This window comes from Podarcis cretensis (genome assembly GCF_951804945.1).
Source record: "Podarcis cretensis genome assembly, chromosome: Z".
Classification (NCBI taxonomy): Eukaryota; Metazoa; Chordata; class Lepidosauria; order Squamata; family Lacertidae; genus Podarcis; species Podarcis cretensis.
Genome location: NC_137184.1, coordinates 42134552 through 42153863, shown reverse-complemented (window position 1 = coordinate 42153863; position 19312 = coordinate 42134552). Strand labels below are relative to the sequence as shown.

The 19312-nt window shown below is 43.3% G+C and overlaps 1 protein-coding gene across 15 annotated transcripts in view; it reads left to right on the top strand.

The window, feature by feature from the left end:
* The window catches only part of MAMLD1 (mastermind like domain containing 1), a 120078-nt gene extending 101119 nt beyond the window's left edge, over positions 1–18959 (top strand). For 12 of the 15 annotated variants that reach the window (XM_079962680.1, XM_079962671.1, XM_079962683.1 and 9 more), the window contains 4 exons: positions 11089–11232; positions 14320–14388; positions 15394–15475; positions 16428–18959. In XM_079962680.1, the coding sequence (XP_079818806.1) occupies positions 11089–11232; positions 14320–14388; positions 15394–15475; positions 16428–17455 (1323 nt within the window). In that variant the 3' untranslated portion in view covers positions 17456–18959. The remainder of the gene's footprint in view (positions 1–11088; positions 11233–14319; positions 14389–15393; positions 15476–16427) is intronic. The other 3 variants (XM_079962677.1, XM_079962676.1, XM_079962685.1) reach the window with 2 other exon arrangements.
* The last annotated feature ends 353 nt before the right edge of the window (positions 18960–19312 follow it).

The following is a 19312-nucleotide window of genomic DNA, read 5'->3' as shown; positions in this document are numbered from 1 at the left end:
CCACACACACAAAGGAACATATTTCCATCTCTGGTGGGAATGCCCAAAGGTTAAAGGCAGCCTGGGATACAATGAGTTAGGAAAATGTTGAAGACACTCGGGGGAGCAGTCCTCTTTACCCCACAGTTGCTTCCCCTCTCCATCGTCGAGGGAGAGAACAGGCCGCTTAAAAACAAAAAACTGCTGACCATTTTCTTGGCTGTGCATGGCTGGCAATAGCCCAAGCATGGCTACAGGGCCTTACTTTTGAACTGCGGTACAAAAAACATTTGGAAAACAGCAATATCAGAAGAGATTACACATAGTGTCAAAGTGACCCGTAGGAAAGAAAACCAGATGCCGCTTTTGGGGGGGTTTTTTGCAACATGGTTGTCTTTAGTTACATATGCAGACAACCTTGGACTCATAAAGCGAACTTTCGCAGGCAAATTAGCAAATCTGGAGGTCATAAACAAATATTGGGATTCCCGCTTGTGTGCCACTGCTCACCTGATGACTCTCAGACCGCACTACTAACTCCATGCTATCTTCACCCGTGCCTCACAGAAGCTAAAATAAGGTGTTCATATAATCGCTTCTTTCTGTAAATCACTGTTGCTGGGGGAAAGGGGAGGTGGAGCAATGAGGGAAATGTCATTATGGTACCTGTGTTGTATTTGTGTTCTTTATAACTAAGAAGAACCCAGGGAGCAAGTAATTCCGAAAGCACCCCGATTCATCATGTCCGACAAGAAGCATCAGGAAGAGATTTTGCCCCATTTGCACCTGACTACTTGGCAAATGCTAATGATCAAATGTCCCCCAGAGGACATTTGGACAAGGGGGGGCTGGGGGGCCTCTGCTGACTGGTAAAGCTACATTCTACTTAACCCCCCCCCTTTTTGAATCTCCTGAGATAAAAAGAGAAAAGTTTGTGATGTTCTAGTTATCCTTTGAATGCCTACCATGCAGGACCAGCCCACCCATGAGGCAAGGTGAGGTGACTGCCTCACACGGCAAAATCCATAGAGGCAGCAGATCCCAATGTTCCCCCTTGTTGCTGATGTAGATCTTCTCTCACCCTTTTCCCCGGCAGAGAGGTGGTCACCTTTTGGGGACCTGCCTCATGTGCCTAAATGCTGTGGGCTGGTCCTGTGAATCAGCTGGAATGACCGGTGTTGTTTCACATTTGCAAGTTGGCAAATATATGATGTGTATTTTTCCTCTTCTAAACTCCTCTGTCTTGGAGTTCTTCCTGATGTTTAATCAGAATCTCCTTTCCTGTAACTTGAAGCCATTGGTTCGAGTCCTGCCCTCCAGAGCAGGAGAAAATAAGCTTGCTCTGACTTCCATGTCACAACCCAATTTGAAGATTTGTGAACGTGTGAGGAAGAGACAGGGAGAGATGGGATATAATAAATGGGAATTTATTAGATCAAAAAAAGGCTGGGCTCTGTTGTGAGTGTATTACTGTTGTGTTTCATAAGCTGAATGGAAAAGGCTGGCTTGAACATAATATGGCACAATATGGTTTTGATGCCTCAGTGCCATAAAATTTCACCTCCCTGCCCTGCCTGTTAATAATTGTTCAGTTATTTTTGGAAGATGTTCTTGATCAGGGCCTCTCGCATTTGGAATGGGAAACAATATAATAGTCATTCCATGGAAATTGGTGGCTCTTGCTTTTTTTGAGAGGGTAGCCCTTGATATAGATACCAACCAGGAGTTGTGCTCTTGTTGCCATTTTTTTCCCCATCAAAGAAATCAGGGCTAGCTTTGTGTGAGACACATTGGGCCAGCCACTTATAAAAGGGGGGGGGGGTGGAGGAAAGGAAGAACTTGAAAGTGCTTCGCCTAACAAAACTGTCTACCCCGTCAGATCGCTTACAGACTTCAAACAAAGCCTTCCCTTGACTGGCAGCCTCTGAGATAAGCTTCGAAACCAGAGTCTGACAGTATTTCACATGGTTATATATCAAGTAAATGGGTGGGAGAAGCAGGGGCCCTGCTGAGCTTACATCGTTTTTATCAATGCTAGTGTTTAAAGAGAAGTGGTGGGGGGAGAGAAAGGCTGGGAGAAGCGTCAAGAGATTTCAGAACAGAAAGACTCAATTTTTATCTTTAAAAGAATCTCTGAACTGGAGGCAAAGGAAAATAAAGGAAGGAGTCCCTAGCAAACAAGAAAGCAAGTGTAAGGTTGTTTAAGACCACCTGCCTTCCCTGAGAAGAGGATGAGCAAAGGGATCATCATTATGCCTGGTGCTGAAACAATGATCTCCACGTCTAGCCAAATAATAAAATTGGCTGGGGGGCAGAGTGGAGGAAAGGTCTATCTCTTGTTCCTCTTGAAAAACTTTTCAAGTCTCCAGGAAACTATTGTTTGTATGCAACCACTAAATGCCCTGACACAAAGGGAAAAAGTTTTTGATGGGTGTGGGCGGGAGAGTTTTTGAAATAGATAATGCACACATGGTTAGAGGAAAGGCTGTACTGTATCCATTCTATAACACACACATACACCCACTTACTCTTTAGGCCCTGAGACCTGATTGGGATGTGTGTCATACCTATGATGTTAAGCTAATTGCAGGTTTCATTTCTTCGTTCCTGCAACTGAGTCACTAATGCAGAACTCTTCACACATGTCTGCTTAACTACTCTAAGTAGCCAAGTCAGGTAAATGTCTTACTAGAAATCAGTGTCCCAAATCTTAACTTGGGCCTGGAAAAATCCCAGGTACAGTCCTGTGCGTACCTGCATCTTAATAAAATAATATTATTTTCACTCTTCTCCCCCATCCCACCCTTCAAACGGTCCCAGTGCATGTGTAACAAGAGCAGTGCCTGGGGCACCATGACCTATCTGCCACTGTGTCATAAGCTATGATCCATGTTCTAGTAACCTCTGGATTGGATTACTGTAAAAAGCAAGAGTTTCCCACGCTGCTTTTGGACTACAGTTCCCATCATCCCTGACCACTGGTCCTGCTAGCTAGGGATGATGTGAGCTGTAGTGTGTAATGTGTTGTGCACAGGGCTGCCATTTACTGAAACATTGTCTAGTACAGCATTTTGGCTGGTTTACTAAGATGGAGCCAAGTTACACCGGTTCTAAAGGAGTTGCATTGGCTCCCTATTTGCTGCCAAGCCTCGTTGGGGTATCTGAAGGAGCACCTCTGTCCTTGCATTGGGAATGTTGGAGGAGACCCTTCTCTGTGGTTGAATAATGTCCTTCCATGGGAACTGCATCTGGCACTTACACTGTGTACTTCTTGGCAGCAAGTAAAAACCTTTTTCTCTGCCCAGACATTTCAGATTGTGACATTTTTAACTGGTTGAATGGTTTTATTCCTCTTAATTTTACTGTACTGTTCAATTGTCTTAATGTTTTGTTTATGGAGTGTGTGTTTTTTTGGAGGGGGGATGTAATTTTTAAATTTATTTGTATACTACCCTAAAAACCATTTTCTGGATGAAGTGCCATTTATAAGATATAAATAACCCTGCTGGCAACCCACCCTGGGACCTTAAGGTGAAGGGTAGGCAATTAATAAGGCCCCTGGATGGGCTGCAACAATTAAAACACATCTTGCAGTTTAAAAACAATTTGCAGTCACAGAAATAAGGTGCGTCCTAAAAATATACATCTCAAGGGTCAAAAGGCAGTGTAGTGCTACACGGAATCGTAGAATTGGAAGGGAACCCAAAGTTCATCTAGTACACACCCACACCACAATTCAGGAATCTCTGCCACAGTTGCCCCTGGGTGGGCTTGAACCACCAGCCTTGTGGTGAACAGCCAGACGCACTGACCCATTGCACCACAGGTAAAGTAGAATGCAGCATGCAGACAGCTCAACATTTTAATGCCATGTGTGAGTCAGCAATAGCATGAGCCTGCCTTGCTTTGATTAACTGAATATTCACAGGACACCAGTAGGGGCCGGAGCTTAAGTTGCCTAAAAGCTCAAGCACTGGCAGTAACCTGGAGTCAGAGCAACAAAGCAGGTTACTTCCTGGCAGTGTTGGGTCTGCACCTCCAAAACTCTTGCAACAACAGTAATCAGCCACCTGAAGAGGCTTTATAAATGCTGATGGGCCCGGGAATGTTACTTTTGCTTCTTCCAGTCTCCTTAAAAGGACCACCATGTTATCAGCTTATGGAGCCCTCTGGTGCATCTGCTAAACACCAGCTTGTGCACATTTGTGGCAGGTGTCCAGTTTTGGTAATGTGTGTGTGGTCTGGTGCTCTCGCTGGATGCAGAGTTATGTAGGCAGCTCCTGGCTCCCTCCCTCTCTTAGAATTTCACTTCTAAGAGAGAAGAGTGGCCCACAAACCTTTAATTGTATTTTGATTTCTGTCCCATCTTTGGATCCAGAAGGATCTTCCCAAGGCAGCTTAAAGGATGCTCCCAAGCCAATATTAAGACTCCTGTTTCGAAGACCTGGGGCTAATTATTTTCTATCACACAGGGCACAAAGTGGGTTATTTCTGAAGTGCCTGTTACTGACCTGTTGCTTGCTGATGCCAGTAACAGTGAAGAGCCCTCTCCTGGTCCTCGAAATCTGCCAGAAACATATTTTTGCATTGGAAAGTGGCTGTCCCAACTTGTTTACAAACTCAGACTTTCTAAAAATAGTTTGCTTTTAATTAACGGTTCTTCTAATGTGATGCCTTAAAACTTATTTATGAGAGAAGGGAGGGAGGGAGGGAGGAAAAGTTTATGTAGCACAGGAAGGAGAGAAAGGCAAGACAACAAGAACCCTAAACTTCCCAAAACATGGGTGCTATCCTGAACTGATCTAACTGTCCTGAGTTGACCTGGCCCCACCAAGTTGTTGTTTTTGAAAATCTTCCCAGTATATCATTTTCCTGTGATTTCAGTGTAATTGCGCAATAGGGCTGAAAGCTTTTATTTGGAAGATTAATCAAATATGGTGGCAGTTGATTGGGTAACTAATTTTGATCCACAAGAGAAAATAAAACTTGTAGCACCACTGATTACAAAGGAACTTCTTTGTTTGCGGCTGTATATTGGATCTGGTGTGTTGCTGCATTGGGGAATGCCAAGGGGAAGATGAAGAATCGCTTCTCTAAGAAAGCATGGTGTTTTGTTGTTGATACAGTTGTAAATTACAATTGTACCTATAATGAGGTTTTGGTTGATAGGTTTAACTTTACACGATTAACTGTATAATCTGCTAAAAGGCAGGTGATTGTTTAATTGGTCAAACAGCCCTCTTATTTTGCATTATGCATCATCTTGTTTGACTTAGCCTCTGAATGAGAAGGCAAATGAGTTCCTTTCTAAATGATGAAAGGGGGGAGGGGAATAGGTTCATTAACCTTTGATGCAGATAGCAATGTCGTCTTGATCATGTGCGGTGAGCTATTCTTAGCTGTCATACTTGCATGCCCTTTTTTTTTTGTCTTAGCAGAAGGGAATACTGTAGTTCCCACTAGCGGTGAAAATAAGGAACTTTCCTTGTTGTTGTTTAATGTAATTTTGCAGGGTGCTGATTGCCAATTGTCATTTCCTCTATTGTTGTGTTTGTTGCAGCGTACAAAAACAATACGTTTTTTCCCTTAGAAGCTAATTACATTTTCTGTATCAAACTTCACTCCAAAGCTTTGCAACTCTTCGCACATCCTTGCAGAGAAATGAATCCAATTGCCTTTATTGCAGTGTTATGTACAGAGCACCTTTATATAATTAAAGCCATAATTAGCGCTGAGCTTGAATGCTTACTTTCCCCTACTAATACAGGGAGGGTGGGGGGACATTATTCTTGTGTTCTGAATGAAATTGAGTCAGAACTGAGGTGGGAGTTCTGCCAGCAAGAACAGCCCTCCACAATGGGCTTATTTAATGCAGTTGCCCTCAGCAAAAGGCTCTGTTGATCATCCCAGTGATAAACCTGTTTGCTTCAGCGCATACACAGCCAGACAGATTGGGAGGAAATAGGCATGAGAGCTTTGAGTGCCTTTCAAGTGTAGGGCAAGCAAATTGAATCCTTGCTACTTCAGATCTTCCCCTGCAGGCAGCCTACATTTGTTCAAAACTGAGCTACAGACTATCATCTGATTTGGAAAGGGGAGGTGGGCTTGCAGCCTCTGTACGTTTTTCTCCTAGAGAGTAATCCTTGTTTGCTGCATTGGTGCTGGCTTTAGGATTCGGACCAGGCACCTTCAGGGAGCCCTAGTAACCTGTAAGAGGTGAGATGTGCCGACCAAGAACTCTCCAAAACTGCCTCCAACTTTCCTGGGTGCTCCATAAGTGAGAATCGTAGCACTTGTGGGACAGTGGTGCCCTTTCGCTGCAAATTTCTAGCCTTTTTGCTCTCTGGAGCTGGCCCTGATTTTTCTGTGCAGGTCAGAGGGGAGAGGGTGTGAAACAGGAAACCAGATAGTTAAGGGATCAAAATGTTCACCAGTATCATGTTCAATGATGCTATCAAAGTGTAGTGTGAGGTAGAGGTTTGCATCTTCTAGGAAACTGTATCGCGAGTGATTGTATTCTAGCAATTGTGGACTTTGTATAGGCAACAAGTGCTACAGCAAACATGCACCATAAAAGTAAGTGATTTTAGTTATCTCCTTTGGGGGTTTTTTCTTTTCTTCATGGATGTTATTACGAAAGTGGTGTTTCTTTCTTTGCATGATGTGGCCAGCCCCACCCACCCACCCACCCACCCACATCTCTCTTCCCCCACCCCTCAAAAATCCCTTTTCTGCTTTGCTCTCCAACAACACAATCCAAGGTTTCCTTGCTGACTTCCTGTTTTCTTCATTCTAGCATGATCCTAACTGTCAGATGTCAAAAGGCAGCTACGCTTTTTCTTGGTTCCTTATCTTCTGATAACACGGACACTCAAACAAAGGATGCAGGTTTCCATTTGGCAAACAAAGGAAATGTGGCCCAGTTTTTAGCATGCTTGCTGTATAATGTACATATCCTTCTTTGCCAGTAATAACAAAATGTCATCAATAATGTAAAATAGTACTGGAGGCTGAAGCAGATTACGAGGCAGATGGCGACGAAGGAGCAGACAGTATAATTTCCTACCTTGTTGGGCTATTCTGTGTGTTTTCATTCTTCCTTTCCAAGTATCCCCTATGAGATTTTGGTTCAGGTCTCTGCCCTCCTCATCACTGATGGTTCATCACAGCTAGTTCCAGGACATGTAAGACCTTGAATCGAACAACTTCAGTGGCTCCACTTTTAATCTGGAGGAATCAGGGTGTGCAAACTGAGAACTCTCTCATTCTGCCTCCCAACTTTTATGAATGCCCCTGCAATCCAGAACGATGGTGCTGTTGGGACAGTGGGCCCCTTTGCTGTTCTTGGGTCCCCTGCAGATGCCCAAGACTGCCATCTAAGGGATCCAGCCTTGTGTTAATTCTTAATGAGGGCCCCAGGTGGTGCAAATCAGGCCAGTGCTGTTGCTTTCTGTGAAAGGCTTAAGAAACAGAGCAGCACAAACTCTTCAGCTCACCCACTATGGACTGTATCATCAGTGTTCGAAACTCCCATTATTCTAGGTGCATTTTGTGACAGGAAATTTCATTAGCCCAAGCAGTTTCTGAGCTCTGGGCACGGTACTGCACCTAAGATTTGAGAATAAAACTGCAGAGTGGAAGGAAAGGGGGACCTTTTTCTGCCTCCCCACTCTCAGCTACTCTCTGAAGACTGGAGCAGAGACCCTCTTAAGAATATCGGGAGGGTGGGTGGGCAGGGGAAGGAATAGACCATGTGAAAAATGAACATAATATTTCAGCTGCAGATCATTCATTTTCAGCTTTGTATTCTTGTTCTTAAAAAAGTGCACCTAGACATTCCGTTGTTGCTCCTGTAACCTAGGTGTAAGGTGCCATTTAGCTCCTAGCTTTCATATCTCAGTTTCTAACACCATGTATGATCCAGAGGTGCTTCCTCCTTCCTCTTAGATGAGGGATTTGTAGGAGAACACTGAAGCAGCCCTGGCCAAAGTGATGCAAGGTTCTTGCAATAGTAAATTACTTTTCCCTGTGTTTCCCTGCCATTCAAACAAGCTGTAAAGTTAGCTAACTCTGGCGTCCTGTCTGACATTGCTTTGAGTACCTCAAAACTTTCTGCACTCCAGACTAACAGAATGTAGTCAGATATATAGCTCATCTTTGGGTTTCAGATTACAGGAGATGGCATTTTATTAAGCTCTTAATGAGCTGTGAAATAAAGTCTTCTTTTTGCCTGGCACCTAAAAATGTGCCACGAAGGCATTCCACAAATGGGGAGCCACCAAAGAAAAGTTCTCCTGTTCTCCTCTCTGGACCTCTTGTGGAAGAGGTACACAAAGAAGGGCCTCATAGGAAGATTACAGGGTCTGGGCTGGTTCATATGGGGAGAGGCGGTCCTTGAGGTATTGCGGTCCTGAGCTGTTTCCGGCCTTGTAGGTTAAAACCAGCACTTTAATTGATGCTGAAGAGCACTCCCCAAGCATAACCCTCTGGAAATGACTGTCCCAGCAGGACTGGAACCACCAGAAACCAGTGCTACGCACCCTTAACTCAGACAGCTGCTCCAGAAAGATACCATGGTTGAAGGTTTTAAAAGCATCTTTAAAGGCATTCCCACAAAGATAGCATTACAACAGTACAGCCTGAAAATGGCCAGTAGATAATTGAGTATAAACATGGGATCAAATAAATGCATGCTTTAAAGTATCTCCTCCTACAGGCTGTTCCTATCTGGGCCAAAATACCAATTCCTGTTTCCAGTAATTCAACATAGATCAGACACATTATATCCTACCTTAAGGTTGACAATCACTTATATGCTTTGGATACCTGTGGTTATTACCTCATCTAGCCCTCCCTTTTCGAAGGCTTTATTTCACAGCTCATTAAGAGCAGGACTTGGGCTGATTTACACTATGTGGCATTTTAAATGTGTTTGTGGGAGGACCATTATTGGGGTTTTTAAAAATGTATTTTGTGTTCTCCCTTTTTATTTTTATGTTGTAAACCACCCTGTGATCTTCAGATGAAGGGTACTATACAAATTTAGATGATGGTGGTGATGCTGCTGCTGCTAATAATAATAATAATAATAATAATAATAATAATAATAAAAATTTAATTGAATGAAAATTTATCTGCCAGGAAACTGATAGGATTAATGTGGCCAGCATCTGTTTCACTGATTTTGTGGTGAACTGGTTTGGTCCAGACTGTTTGAAGACTTACCGTATTTTTTGCTCTATAAGACTCACTTTTTCCCTCCTAAAAAGTAAGGGGAAATGTGTGTGCATCTTATGGAGCGAATGCAGGCTGCGCAGCTATCACAGAAGCCAGAACAGCAAGAGGGATTGCTGCTTTCACTACACAAGCAATCCCTTTTGCTGTTCTGGCTTCTGAGATTCAGAATATGTTTTTTCTTGTTTTCCTCCTCCAAAAACTAGGTGCATCTTGTGGTCTGGTATAGAGCGGAAAATATGGTACCTGTTCTCATAGCAATTTCCTTGGCATTCACATTTATCTCGGAGGCCCTCTCGTTGATGAAAGTCAAATTGGTATATCCTAGGGACAGGGCCTTCTTAACTGTGGCTCCACAATTGTGGAATTCGCATTCCTCAGAGATCCTCACTTCCACTGGTCTTCAGATGTGGAGTGAAAACTCTTTTATCCCACCGGGCCTTTTTTATGGACTAGGTTTAGGCTAGTTCTTGTATTTTTCTGTGGTGGTGTGTAGTTTTAGGGTGCATTTTAACTGTTCTTATTATGTGCATGCTGCCTTGGCGGGATGTAAATAAAATAAAATTTAATTGGCCCAACCCATTCAGCTTTCCGCAATGTCCCTCTTGTCCTTCTTTACAGAAATTCACAATCACCTGGTATGGACAAACATGAATATATTGGGGACAGTTGTTTCTTTTTCTCTGTCTTAGAGAGAGAGAGAGAGAGAGAGAATGCTTCTGGTAATTTAGATGCTATTTGGCCTTACAAACATTAGAAAGATTCCTGGTTTACAGTAATTGACCAAAAGGGGGTGAAGCCAGACTTCAAGTGGCTTTTCCTCAGTTTGCAAAAGCTCATGTGCCTGGATGCAGAGGATTGGGCGAGTGATTGGTGACAAGCCAGTATGACACATTGTCCATATTTTGCGTAGATGCACAACAGTTCTTACTTGCCCCGTAGACAGGAACTGGAACTTGGTTGCACAATTCAGATACCTCATTATTTCGGAAACTTAAATATGGGTTGGGGTAACTTCTGAATAGACAAATCATATTTATAATGGGTGATTCTTCCTCTAGAGGTTCCTGTACCTAGAGATGGGAGAACTGTACCAAAGGAAAGCAAGGCAGATACCGTATTTTTCGCTCCATAAGACACACTTTTTTCCTCTTAAAATCTAAGGGGAAATGTCTGTGCGTCTTATGGAGCGAATGTGTGGTCCCTGGGGCTGGGGGGGGGACCCGGGCTTTCCCCGCCAGCCCCGACAAAGCTCCTGAGCAGCTCTGGGGTAGCCCACGAAGCCTCCGCAGGGCAGTGGGGAGCCTTCATCCCGCTGCCCTAGTGAGGCTTCACGCGGCTATCCCTGGCTTTTGCGGAAGGTTGGGGAAGGGACAGAGCGAGGCTCTCTCACTTCCCCCACCTCCCGCAAAAGCCCCCAAGAGCCGCACTCCCTTTAAAGGGCTGCGTGGAGTGTGTGTGTGGCTCATGGGGGCTTTTCCCTGAGGAGGGAGAAGGGCAGCCCATCAGTGACTGCAAGCGCCGCACACACGCTCCATGCGGCTCATGAAAGGGAGTGCTGAGCAGAGCCTGGGATGCATACAGTCTCTGCTCAGCGCTCCCTTTAAATAATATTTTTTTCTTGACCCCCCCCCCCCAAAGTAGGTATGCCTTATGGAGCGAAAAATACGGTAATCTCTAAACCATGGTTGATTGGAAGCTCAGACCATGGTTTTGGTTTTGAACTATGGTTGGTGCACAACTGGGCTTTGGTGTGATTTTGGAACTGAGAGCCACTCCATCGGTCTTATCTGGAAAGTTTGGACAGATGGTCTAAATGCCCTTTTAGTGTTTGTCCTGGTTAAAAGAGTAACAATATTTCCCCCTTTTTTAAAGAGATCTCAAATCATTGCTAGACTTCAGGAGCCACTAGAGATCCCACCTGCAGTCCCAGCCTCAGCCTTGGTGAATGGCTGTAACATAAGGAACCATCTACTGAAGCAGCAGATAATGAGACGGCAGCAGCAGCAGCAGCTACAGGTTGGTCTCTTAGTTTCTCTGGGAAGCCAGATGACTGCTGATAAGGCTGTTATTTCAAGTGACGAGACTTCTTTAGATTACCACGGCAGAGTGATGGAACTTAAATTGCAATGCTGTTATCCCTAGGGCTACTTCAGCAGTTGTGGTACTTGATTGAAGTCTTGCAATGGGAGCCATCTTTCCTCATGCTTGATCACCAGCCCTCCTTTCTTCGGCAAGCAGTACTGGTGTTCGAAGTCTAACTGGCTCCCAATAACTTATCACCCCCAAGGTGGCTCACAAAGAACAACTGCACCAATGCAAATGCAAATAATGCAAATGATTAAAACAAAATCAAAACAAAATCTTAAATTCCCAAAGGTATTAAAAAAAAATCAAGATACATTTCTGTTCCTGCCGAAAGGGCAAAGCGTACTCCCCACCAAAAAACAAAGAAAATTAAAAGACAGCAAGAGTAAATACTTAAGCAGTCTTCTAGGGGTCCCAGACGATTTGGAGCAAGGCAGGTAGGAAAGCTTGATGGTTTGAAAAGCCTCTCCCTCTTGGACAGAACAGAGGAGGAGAAGGAGGCAGCAGTGATCAAATGCATGGATGTGTTCAATCAGGACACGGGGAGGCACAAGTTAAGTTCATAAGAGGCTGTATGTAATCTTTGTGGGTTTGTGGAGGGGGTTGTCATATTAATATACCTAGTGAGGTTAGAAAAGAAGAGACTTCCTTTTTCTTCCTTTTTCTTTTCACTTGTTACAAAAGCTATTTTTATTAGAATCATAGAATCATAGAGTTGGAAGAGACCACAAGGGCCATCGAGTCCAACCCCCTGCCAAGCAGGAAACACCATCAGAGCACTCCTGACATATGGTTGTCAAGCCTCTGCTTAAAGACCTCCAAAGAAGCTTGAAAAGAGAAACAAAGAAAAAGCGATATGCAAAAGTTAGAATCAAATACCAAACATTTTAAACATAAAAACTTAGAAGAAAAGAAAAGAAAAAGATTTCTGATTCTCCATCTATCGGCTTTATAGACTTAACTTGCACCATAACAGTATCTAACTCTTCTGATTTCCATAAACCAACCTTATGTCAGTCCCAGATATCACAAGCTCATTCTCCTTTTTGCGCAAAAAGCCCATAAGGGGTTTCCAATCATTAATAAATGTCAACAATGATTTTTCTCTAATTAAACTTGTCAACTTTGCTATCTCAGCAAAATGCATTAGTTTCAATAACCATTCTTCCATAGTAGGTCCTTCCAGCTTTGTGCGTATAAGAATCTTGCCGCTGTGTCCATGTATTGCAATAATCTTGCATACTCTTTTTCTTGTTGTATAGTGGTACCTCTGGTTGCAAACGGGATCCGTTCCGGAGGCCTGTTCGCAACATGAAAAGAGCGCAACCCGCAGCGGCGCTTCTGCACACGCGCGGGTTGCGATTCGCCGCTTCTGCGCATGCGTGTGATGTCATTTTGCACTTCTGCGCATGCGCGAGCGGCGAAACCTAGAAGTAACCCTTTCCAGTACTTCCCGGTCGCCGTGGGACGTAACCTGAAAGAACGTAACATGAAGCGGACGTTACATGAGGTATGACTGTATATCCATTAGTCCCAGCAGGAAGAGTTCTGGTTTGAGTTGAACATTAAGCTTCAGAATCTTCTGTATCAATGTGTCTATTTGTATCCAATAGTTTTTAGCTTTTTTGCACAATAAAATGTCCCCTCGTGTTTTTGACACTTCCAGCAAACAGTTGGAACATATTTATACATTCTAAATAACTTCTCAGGACAATGGTACATCTTTACATGAAAATTCTCTTTTAAATCATAACACAGTGTGTATTTTAACCCTTTTGTCCTCATATGTTCCCACTCTTCCATCTGTATATTATAACCAAAATAGATTGTTCCTAGATAGTTACTGAAGACAGCTGGTGGTCTCAGTACTCAGTGGTCTCAGAGGGAAGGCAATGAAACAACTTATTGGGGATCTGTCTAATAATACTTATTGGGGATCTGTCTAATAAAACTACGTGCAATTCTTGTGTGTCTGCTTATAAAGCACAAACTTGTGCTAAAGGTGACCAGTTTATTTGACCAGAAAAGACCAGTTCTGATTTGAAGTTATTCCAAGTAAGCACACTTCCATTTATTAATTTACATCATTTGTTTTATTATAAACTACCACCTGCCCACTTGAAATCCATGGAAATTACAAACCACTGCCCACATTTCTTTCTTCCAGGGCCTATTTTTACAGCTCCCCATCCCAATTCATGGCTAGAAACTGACTTATGTTTAAATGAAAACAGAGGTCTTCCAAATATTCAGTTCTGTGCACAAATGCTCAGATCTTGGATGAGATTACAGTGTGGAGGAAAAACACACATATAGTTAATTGAGGTGGTCCCCCCTCTCTAACTTCCCTAGTCCTAGAGAGACCTTGAGATCACGTCTTGTCTACATTCTTAAACAGGTTGCTCAGCAAAGGGACAAAGCCCCTTCCTTTCATTAATGAAGGAATTCAGGGCCAATGCAACACAGTTCACTGCCACCCACCAGTTGCAGCTTTCTGGTCCTCCCATCACCTCCTCATGCTGGGCCATCTTTCCCAGTGTCTTGTTCTCAGCAACAAATGGTTCTTTCCTTGGAGCAAGGCTTTGGAGAGGGCCGATGTTGCCATCATTTTGGCAGTAGCAGATGCTGTTAAAATCCTTCACACTAAATTTCCGCAACGCCTTGTTCTAAAGAAGGGCCTTTCCTGGGACCGAGACATAGGCAAGCAGACTGGGCAGCCCTCAAGAAGTGACACTTTGCTGCAGTGTCGAAGTGGCAGCAGGGCTCCTAGACTCCAAGGTACAGGCAGCTGGGTCTTGGGGCTGGACAATGGCTGGCAGTGGTCAGCTGGCTGGCTGGCCAGCAAAATAGCATTGAGGGGCAGTCAGCAGCAGAGGACTTGAGGGGGTCGCTGGTCTAGCATCCATCCCAAACTGCCACCTAAAACAAAGTGATCAGCTTGCCTAGTGGGTGGGCTGGAGCTCTAAACCAGCTCTTCAACTTGGATGCAGGAACTGAAATGCAAACCTTTTGTTCCAGGGCTATCAAAGACATCGTATTAAAGTATATAGACCTGTCTCTGCTCTTTCAGCCAGTCGTCTACAGCTGGTAAACATCAGTTGCATGTCCATAGAGTAACTGCATTGGGTTATCTTCGTAACTGCAAACTTTCTGGATGGGTTTCTCTCTCTTTTCCCTTCCCACACCACCTTGCTGGATATGGGGAGAAAATCAATAGCCGGTCTTTCTGTTACCTGTTCCAAAATCACTCTGCCAAAATGTGTTTGCCTGGCTAGATTAGGACATGTGTTAGAAAGCTTTAAAAGTTCATTTGCTTTTATTTCTGTTTAAATACATGTGTTAAAATGTATCTTGTCTCAGTGTTACACATTGCCTTTTGATGGTGTTGCCCAAAAAGGCAGCCTATAAATACTTTAACTAATATCCTAATCCCTATTAACTCTAATAAAAACCAAACTTCTATGCCTGGTTCAAATGTAAATCCACAAGAAATTTTTACCGATGAACCACAGTTCGAACAAACCACAATTCCTTGAGTTTGTGCGTATTGGGAATTGTTGTTACTCAGTCACACTATTCCAATTGCAAAGGTTCATTTTTGTAGCAGTCAGCAGTGGTATGTGAACATGATCTCTGTATAATGTGTTGCCTCCCACCAACATTGGGGTTCCCAATAATTCAATTTAAAATACAAAGCATCATGGTGCTTTCTAACAGCCCTTAAGGAATAGAAAACTGATACGCGATTCATCCTTTTCTGAAAGAGAGAAACAGAGAGAGAAAGAGTGAGAGGACAGAGGTGGGGGGGGACGGGGAAAAAATACCCTTCTATTGCAGCCCTTTCCCATTTCACCTGGATCTCAACCCAATGAGCTTGTTTAAGAGAGTGACAGGGTGCAACAGAAGGGGAGAAACAACCACTCAGTGAAAAAAGAGGTCGGGAAGTTGACAAAAATAAGATTGTATATGTTTAAAATGTTAAGTTGTATATGTTTAAAATGTTGAAACTTAATAAAATATAATTGCAACAACAACAACAACAAAAGAGTGGAACTTGTATTTGATGTGAACATTTTTTCCCCTTTCGCCTAGGAAAAGCAGAGACACAGCATGATGGGAGTATCATCTGAGCAGAGGGGTCATTTTGTGGGGCAGCTGATGAATCAGTTTACTGGTAAGGAGTTGGAGAGCATATTCTCGAAAGCTTGACCCCTTTTGTGTGTGCTGTTTTAATTCAGGGATTTCAAGGAAACTCTTAATAATACATAAATATCCTGCTTGCAGATCTCGCATGCCTTCCATTTCTGATTTGCATAAGCCAGCCTGACCCTTAATAAAAAGAAGGGTCCTTTGGAATACAAGGGGTTACATGCCTAAGGTGCTGTCAAGTTCTAGTTGTGATAGCCTCCGAACTGTAGGTTCTGCAACGTGGACTTCAGCAGAGCAAAGCTAATTTCATATAACACAATTCCTGCATTTGCAAACTAGAGCTGAACTGTGGAATTCGGAAAAGTTAAGATATTTGAAATGCAGGCTTCACAATTTTAAATTACTGGTTCTAAATTGGATGGATAGATTTTACACGCCACTGGTGAAATGTGAATATAGCAACTCTATAAATAAACAAATAAATCATTGTGACGCAGCAGAGGAAATTGAGCTGCAGCAGATTAGTTTGATTTTTAAAACATGTTTGAAGAATGTTCAGGTTACCCTTCCACCTTGTTGGGAGCTGAGGGTTCTAGTTTGGCCCCAGCTAATCCCTGACAGACTGGTTCTCCATGTGCAGGGATTTTTTTTACATGGAGGAGCATTCAAACATAAGATTTTAGGTTTACCTGCAAACCGAAGTGCTGAAGCGTAGCAAGAGTTGCACTCTGTAATCTTGCTGATCATTTAATTTGTCTCTAGGGCAAATTGTGTTTGAACCATTAAACCAGAACAGCTTTACTCTATTTAGCAGAGAGAGAAACTAGCTTTGCAACAGTTAAAAGTGGCACTGGGATGTGTGTGTTATATTTGTATGATATTTTGTGCTTAAAGAATTGAAATGATGCGTGCAGAATCCAAAGTGTCTCATGCCCAGACTCTTCCTAACTTAATGCCTTGCTTGTTCCTCTATGCAGCCGTTTCCCAGCCCATGTCAGCAGATTGCACCCAGTCCATGTCGACTCCTTCTCCAAATCACCGCTTAATGTCATCTCCCCAGGGAATGTTGCAGAGTACCTTGGGCTCTGGGATCACTCAGATGGCCCCTGTGAACCAGAATACTGGGGCAGTGGTGATGATTGCACACAACCCCAGCAAGCAGCCAGGAATGTACCCACCTAATGCCGATTTCAGCCTCCCAATGCGGCAAAGCCAAAATTCCCTGGGTATGAGTTCCGGAATGCAAGCGGTTCACGGCCACCCTACCCTTCGGCCTGGCATGGTGCTGGCCAGCTTTGCCTCTGGTTCCCTATCAAGCCACACTTCGCAGCAGCAGCAGCAGCAGCAGCACTTGAGGCAGCAGACGATGCCAAGAATGGCTAACGTCTACTCCGCCTCTCCTCAGATGTGGTCACAAAGGATGCCAAATCAAAGCCAGATGGATGCCAGTATGCAGCAGTTCTCTGGCAATGCTATCTTCTCGAAGCAGAATGCAAGGCCAAATCTCTCTGGTCCGTCGTTTACCCAGTCTGTGGCACCACCCAATCAGATTGCTCCTGGGGTCCATGCCAGACAGATGCAAAAAGCCAGTATGGGACAATCAGGCCAGAACTTGGGCCCTCTGAATAACCAGAACCTGAGACCCAATCTGACAAGAGTACCTTTGCAAGCAGCGATGAATGTCATGAAGCCAATGCCGCAAGGCATAACCAGTTTTAGCCAGCTCAGTGCTGCACACGCAGTTGGCCTACCAACTTATCCTGGCTCTGCCGGCCAGTCGTCAGGATCGTTCAACAGAATGAGCCCTGCCTCTGAGATGCAATCCCAGTACGACTTCATGGTCCAGCAAAACGATGCACTTCTGCCTGATAACTGCAGCGATGTTGACTTTATCGATAATCTCATGAAGAATAGCGGCGGCAGCGGAAGCAGCGACGAAGAGTGGCTGAATAATTTGACAATGATAGATGACATTTTGGGGCAACAAAGCTCTGGACACGTGTGATTCTTGAGGGATGATGCTGATGGGTATGTAAATAATCTGTGCAGGACTAAAAAAAGAAAAAAAAAGCATTTACAATAATAATAATAATAATAGAAATCCTCCCCTTCTTAATTAACTTGCCCAACTAACTCTTCACCTTTCTCCCAGATTTTTCAAATAGCGCTGTATATATAGTTGAATATTTTTTGTAAATTATGTTTTCCTAAACATTAAATATGGAAGTATTTATACTTCTTTGCTGGACTCTTTGTAAATATCCTATAGACTATTCTCTCCCTTTTCTCTTTCTCTTTCTCTCTTTCTCTTTTTCTCTTTTTCTCTTTCTTTTTCTCTTTTTCTCTTTTTCTCTTTCTCTTTCTCTATTTCTCTTTCTATTTCTCTCTCTCTCTCTCTCTCTCTCTCTCTATCCTTTCTTATTTTTTGGTATATTAGAGGAGTTGAGTTACATCTTGTTCTAAATATGCAAATGTTAGTTTCAGTAATACTGTGTATTACAGCATCAAATATTTTATGTCCAGAAAAACAGAGTAAACGGGAAGCAAGGACTGCCACATTCCTTGCCTTCCCAAGCCCGTGTAAATCTAAGATGACAGATCAACTGAATTAAAAATCAGTTTTGATCTGGCCAATAATAATTCAATCCCTACCAGGCCCAGGAATTCATCCAAGCAAATTGCTTAATAAAGGAGCTCATTGTGGCAAGCTCTTTTGCTGGACGGAAGGTGCCAACAACCTGTACACTGTTCTTTTGCTCTTTCTATGGCTGTGGTTGACCAAGGTCTGTTCCACACAATCAGTGTTTGTGCTGAATGAGTACAGCACCAAACCATGAGTTGCCCATACAGACGAGCCACAGGCCGAGCATCAGAATCACCTCAAGATATAATATTTGCCGCTTGCATCAGCTACAAGTCACCAGGTGATGAATAAGCAAGCAGTGATGTAAGCGCATGTGTGAACTGGTCCACAGGGTAAGAAGGTGGTTGATCTGAAAGACTGTGACAAATACCAAGTGCTTTTGTAGAAAATTATCTGTGTCAGAAGCGCATGCAAGCCTGAAAGCATGAATGTCGCCTTTCAGCAATTAGAAACACTTTCTGGCTTGCGCACCTCAGCAGTGTATAGTTGCAGTTTGCAGTGTATAGTTTGCAGTTTGCAGGCTATCTGTTCCTAGTTCTAAACAACTTTCGTATCTTCTTCTCTGTTTTTGATGAGACTGTCCTTCCTCCCCTCCCCCCTTTTTCCATTTCTCACCTCCCAGATAAAATGTCTATAAACGCTAATAGCTTAACTTTCGATGTTTTTCCTGTTAAATGTATATTTAAGAGTCTGTTTATAAAAGAATTCCGTTCTACTGTAAGCTTTCTTCAACAATGTTCATACTTTGTGTAATCCGATTTTAATGGCCACATCAGCATCCATTTGTATGACAATGTCCACTTCAAGCACACCAAAATGTTCTTTTTTCCTTCATACCATAATAAACTGCCAGGGAAAAATTGCAGTCACTGCATGTTTTCATTTATTCTTTTTGCTTTTGTTTTTGTAGAAAACAGCATTTTAAGTAAGAATAGTAATGCTTGCAACTGGAATGAATACTAGGCAACTTGCAGGCATTTACTATTTTTGGAGAGGGGCAAGGTGACAAGGCTTGCAACTCTTTTGGGGAAACTGAATCCCTGTTGCTAGAAAAAGGTTTTGAGACCTGCAGGACAGAGAGACTGTAGTAGTTCTTCCTTAACACCTTTTGGAAGCCCTGGTACACGAAGCAGGGAATTGGTGCCTGATCTGCAGAGTTTCACATTGTGGCCCTGCAACATCTACCACTGTAGTGACACCATTGGTTTCTGCCACAAT